The 6,000-nt window shown below is 45.1% G+C and overlaps 1 protein-coding gene across 1 annotated transcript in view; it reads right to left on the reverse strand.

Annotated features, from left to right (window-relative positions):
• Positions 1 to 5,557, reverse strand: part of LOC126474213 (aminopeptidase N-like) — a 163,637-nt gene extending 158,080 nt beyond the window's left edge. The window contains exon 1 of the mRNA XM_050101677.1: positions 5,481 to 5,557. Coding sequence (XP_049957634.1) covers positions 5,481 to 5,557 — 77 coding nt within the window. The remainder of the gene's footprint in view (positions 1 to 5,480) is intronic.
• Positions 5,558 to 6,000: the final 443 nt, after the last annotated feature.

The raw sequence follows: 6,000 nt of genomic DNA on the forward strand, positions 1-6,000 counted from the left end.
TACTTTCTCCAAGTATTGCGCTTTTGCCTGATACATCCTCTTGTTCAGTGTCTCTGTTGTCTGTGTTTAGTTTCTGTCTCGCCAGGTGCTTTGCCTTGACGAATGCAATAAGGGAACATTCGCTCACCTAACAGCCTCCACTCTTTGATATGTCCACCCTGATGCTGTGCACAAAACTGCGACGAGTCTGAAACGAAGACGTGGTGTCAGCACTCTTGTGTCCAGTGTTTTCGGTGCGCCCCTCTCTCTGCCGCGCTAAGGAAAGCTACGATAGTTCCTGTGGTGCTCCAGGTGTCCTCACATCGTCCTGCGACAGGCTGCAGAATGATTCTACTAGCACCAACGTACAAGCACCGTGAAGGCAATAATAATAATAATAAGGCACTACATGGCAAGCACCCGTATCATCTAACACAGCCACACATCGATCAAGACGCATCCAACACATGGCTAAGAAAAGGCAATATATACAGTGAGACGGAAGGATTCATGATTGCAATACAGGATCAAACAATGAACACCAGATATTACAGTAAGCATATTATTAAAGATCCCAATACCATAACAGATAAATGCAGACTTTGCAAACAACAAATAGAAACAGTAGATCACATCACAAGCGGATGTACAATACTAGCAAATACAGAATAGCTAAGGAAAGCTACGATAGTTCCTGTGGTGCTCCAGGTGTCCTCACATCGTCCTGGAGATAAGTGTCTTTGTGCAAACAAGCTAATTTTCTGACAAGGAACGTGACGTGACTGTACGAACCTGCATGGCTGATCAGACAGGATGTTTCGAGCGTTACTCGCTGAGATCCTACATGTCGAGTATGGTCCTGCTGAAGTCGTCGATGCCACATCCGCATCAGATTTGTCGGACACCGATCAAGTCGAGCCACTTACCTGCAGCTGCAGTGTTCTGACAAGTATGTTAAACGTTTTTCCTTCTTACACGTGGGATAACACGTCCTTCGGACGAATGACAATCAAATACAATTTTTGAGTGAGAAAACCGCTGCGTCATCTTTCCTTTGAAGTTGTAAGCTTATTTGTCCGCCGCTGACATAGAAGACTGCAAACCTTCTTTCCTTCCCGTCTGGGCAAGCTGTGCAGTGACTAGAGTACATGTAAAACTTCCCGGGTTCCCGGGTTCGATTCCCGGCGCGGTCAGGGATTTTCTCTGCCTCGTGATGACTGGGTGTTGTGTGATGTCCTTAGGTTAGTTAGGTTTAAGTAGTTCTAAGTTCTAGGGGACTGATGACCATAGATGTTAAGTCCCCATAGTGCTCAGAGCCATTTGAACCCTTTTGAACATGTAAAACTTCCTGGGACAGGGTAAATCCTAGCTACAATGAAGTCGATAATTCGATTATAATACTGGCACTTTAATTTGATATCCCCCACAACTGACAAAATTTACAAAAAAATGTGAATTTCTTTGTCCACCCACACACTCCTGAGAGTGGCAGATTAACAATTTGCAATTACGCGCCTCTATTACCGGCAGCTACGTTGATAAATACCCGGCACCTCGCAAGGATAACTACCATATCAAGAATATTAGGTAAGTTGTTGGAAGTGGTTAAGCGTTGGTGGAAACCTCGCTTCTGAGCACACGAAGAGCTCTAACCGCAGAACTCTGCACGGAACGCGCGTTGGTGCAGTGCTGCGATACGGACCGTATATCTCCCTTCGAAGACGATGGCCAAGACGCCGTCTTCAAGTCCGTACCGCTCGATGGCTGAAGGCCAAGTCCTGTCTCTCCACAATTCTCCCGTCTCACCACGCGTAAGAAAACGCGGCAGAAGAATGCTCAGTTTCGGCCAATGTCGAACGCTCTATCATCGCCGAAATCCCTCCACTGAGATCTACCCAATGATCGAGCAGATCATAACGCCTCTAAGCAAACGAAATTCCCGTCTTCGTCACGTGTTGCCCAGCACAGCTGGCTCCGGATGCCGGGCTACTCCCAAAAGCGCCGTATTGTCCCGCGTTTCCGGTGACCGCTACCTGCCGCCCACGGCGGCCCGGCGAGCTACGGCCAGCTGCAGACTTTACATTCCACAATTGTCAACATCAGACACTTTGGACCAACGCTTTAAGTTAGTGACTTAATCATGCAGACATGTAGGGAAGACTGCTTGAGAGTGCCTCATATTTATCATAATTTAATTGAGTCATGATCTGATGCCCTTGCCAGTCCCTTTATTATTAATACTAATGTTGGTAAGCTAACGAGTAACTGCCCATGTCCCGGCGCGTTACAAAGTAGATGGCGTTACTCCTTCCTACATACAAGGAGAAAGCCTCAGACACGGCCAACCGATTCGGCTCATATTTGACAAGTCGTTTGTGTGCAACCTAAAATTGTAGTGTATGGATCTAGAGACTTTTTCAAGTCTCAAAGATCTATGATGTACAGGGCTATTACAAATGATTGAAGCGATTTCATAAATTCACTATAGCTCCATTCATTGACATATGGTCACGACACACTACAGATACGTAGAAAAACTCATAAAGTTTTGTTCGGCTGAAGCCGCACTTCAGGTTTCTGCTGCCAGAGCGCTCGAGAGCGCAGTGAGACAAAATGGCGACAGGAGCCGAGAAAGCGTATGTCGTGCTTGAAATGCACTGACATCAGTCAGTCATAACAGTGCAACGACACTTCAGGACGAAGATCCACCAACTGCTAACTCGATGGTATGCGCAGTTTAAAGCTTCTGGATGCCTCACGGTTTAAAGTTTATGGCCCCTTTTTCTTCTACGAAAAAGACGTTACAGGACACGTGTATCTGGACATTCTGGAAAATTGGCGCATGCCACAACTGGAGACCGACAGCACCGACTTCATCTTTCAACAGGATGGTGCTCCACCGCACTTCCATCATGACGTTCGGCATTTCTGAGACAGGAGATTGGAAAACCGATGGATCAGTCGTGGTGGAGATCAAGATCAGCAATTCATGTCATGGCCTCCACGCTCTCCCGACTTAATCCCATGCGATTTCTTTTTGTGGGGTTATGTGAAAGATTCAGTGTTTAAACCTCCTCTACCAAGAAACGTGCCAGAACTGCGAGCTCGCATCAACGATGCTTTCGAACTCATTGATGGGGACATGCTCCGCCGAGTGTGGGAGGAACTTCATTATCGGCTTGATGTCTGCCGAATCACTAAAGGGGCACACATCGAACATTTGTGAATGCCTAAAAAAACTTTTTGAGTTTTTGTATGTGTGTGCAAAGCATTGTGAAAATATCTCAAATAATAAAGTTATTGTAGAGCTGTGAAATCGCTTCAATCATTTGTAATAACCCTGTATATACATGAAGACTGAAGCGACGAATGAAAATTTGTGTCATGGCTGGGATTCGAACCCACGTCTCCTGCCCACTAGGCAGATGACGGACTAACGAATACGTCACCCTAGTACAGTGGCTTTGCACAAGTGCGCGGATTATCCTCGCACCCCTCCCTCCTCAATTGAAATTCTCATTCACGCCTCAGCGTAAAGGTCTCTGGAACCGTATGGTTTCATTTGCCTGGGTTCTAGTCAGGATCTCCTGTTTCGATCGACGCTGAGGTACTATTCAAATGCAAATGGAGATCTTTGCAGCGCTGTTAGAATTTAGGGAGAAAACTAAGTGAGCTGAGGCGTGAATGGGAGTTTGGATTGAGCAGAGAGGCGGGCTGGGATAAACTCCGCACATGTGCAAAGCCACTGTGCTAGGGTGACGTAGTGGTTAGAGCATCCGCCTAGTGGGCAGGAGACCTGGCTTCGAATCCCAGCCATAACACAAATTTTCATTCCTCGCTTCAGTCTGCATACATACGTCATAAAATAAAAGTCTCTATGTTATTTTGGCTCAACACTCCTCCGTTTTCGAGAAAACTGCCTCTGAAGTTCATCACACGCAATCGACCCAACACTGATGGTGTCAATAGACAATTTGAGCATTTTTCGTCATCATATATGTGCCACGCAAACGCATATTTTCCTAGAAATCAAAGAAACAGACTTTTTCGTCTGTCGTCTATGTACCGAAAAGGCAAACACCGTTCAACGAAAGAGCCTCTAGTGTAGCGACCAAAGCATCTGGACGGAGGGCACCGAATTTGTGTTTGATTCGCAGATGCACTCTGCAGATTTACACCATTTGATTTTTTTTCACATCCACATTGGTACCAATAGGAGCGTTAACAAGATAAGTAAATCACTAAGAAGTAATATCAAGGTACACCAATCAATTTCTCAAATGGCAGCATTAGTAATGAATTACGATTTTAAGCCTTGTTGTAGGAAAACATTTCCGAGTAGGATTCCTGCGAAGACGACCACGTTATCGGGTACAGGAGGAACAACGAACACTTTCCACAGTTGGCAGTAATCATAAAGTAACGCATTCGTACATGGGGCAATATTTCATCACAGCCTCTGGAAAATTTTTGCCTATGATTTCCCTCTGCTTATAAGATACCGATGACAATTTGGTCCCCGAGATATATAAAACGATAACCGATTAACCGACTCGTTAAAAAATGTTTACGTCACTTGTTCCGAATCCGTGAAACTGACAATCTCAATTTAAAAAATCTCAAAAAAATTTGAAACCATAAGTTGCTAATAAAAAGTTTTGTCTGATATTGGATTCCAGGGGTGGACGAACTAATTCCGTCGTGTATGGTAGCACGTTTGTAGATGAGGAGGTTCAATGGACTTGCACGGTAAAAGCAATACCATCAAACTGCACACCTGTGTGCCGGCCATGTGATGTGTATTTTTATCGTTAAGATGAAAAATTTGTTTCGAGGCTTTAAATTTGCAATCTGCTTCTGGAAGTACAGCAGTAGCCGTACAACCGCGACGATGCAACAACGATTCAAAGCGTAATTCACGATCAGTTTTCAGCACCGATTTTTCAGGCAATGTAATCCGATGCGTGACTTGTATCAAAAGCAATATAGGTATTGAACCGTGACGAAAAGTCACGGTTGGTTGTCTGCCTTTCCTCCTTGTCTGTAGCGCGTTGCTTTTGAAATTCCCGCTTCGCGCTCCGCTGTTTTCTTACCCTAGCCAGAGGTCGCTGTGGCGTTGCTGCGGCCAGCCGCCTGCCGTGTTTGCGGGAGAGCGTCGGTCGGGAGGAAGGACTCTGATTGAGGACGTCTGGGAGTGTACAGAAGGCCACGCCATTTTGTTGGTTTGGCGTGACTCGTGTCAGGTGTGATACATCGCTAAAGCCGTGATAGCAGCCAATGTTACTGTCTTGGTCGCAGGTGGATCCAAGGGGATGAGGCCTGGTTGTCCATTGAAACTCCTATCCTACGCATGTCATCGGACTTAAAGTAAGCCGTTTTGACCATTATTTCCGTCATTTGCAACCAACTGGGGATTCCGGCGTCTGCACTAATTCGGCGAAGATTATTTGTTTCGTCGGTGTGTAAATGATTGAACAAGGAGCAGTTTATTTAATGCTCACCTTATGCTCGTGTTCTGCGTGTGCTGCTTGGGAGTGTAAACTTGACTCTCACCTTTGTCTGTTGATTTTACGCGCATCGTCAAATATTGAATCCAAGTAGTGGCTTTCAATTAATTAGCTGGATTCTTTCTTTCTTCGTCACGACGCGTGTTAACCGGCAAAGTACAATTGTAGACCTCAACTTGCTACCTCATTTGCGTGGCGTCAATAACAGAGCCTAACCTGTTAACTAATTAAGACTTATGGTAAACAAAGGAATTTATGATATTTTAAAATATTATCTGAAATGTGTCAGCGATTTCTGTTCCGCTAATTGATTCTGGAGTATGAACGGAAGTGTTGGCACGTCTGCCGTGTAAAGGAATCCTGCTAGTTTTGATTCTTTTGGAAACTTTGACTGAGAGAGAAACTAGTGTGCTTTGGTCCTACCTTGTGTTAAGGCTATATTCGGGCTCTGGCATTTGTACTGCAAGCTGCAATATAATTCTGTTGTTTCATGGTTGTTTTGTTCTCAGACTAG

The sequence above is a fragment of the Schistocerca serialis genome, chromosome 4, assembly GCF_023864345.2.
Source record: "Schistocerca serialis cubense isolate TAMUIC-IGC-003099 chromosome 4, iqSchSeri2.2, whole genome shotgun sequence".
Taxonomy (NCBI): Eukaryota; Metazoa; Arthropoda; class Insecta; order Orthoptera; family Acrididae; genus Schistocerca; species Schistocerca serialis.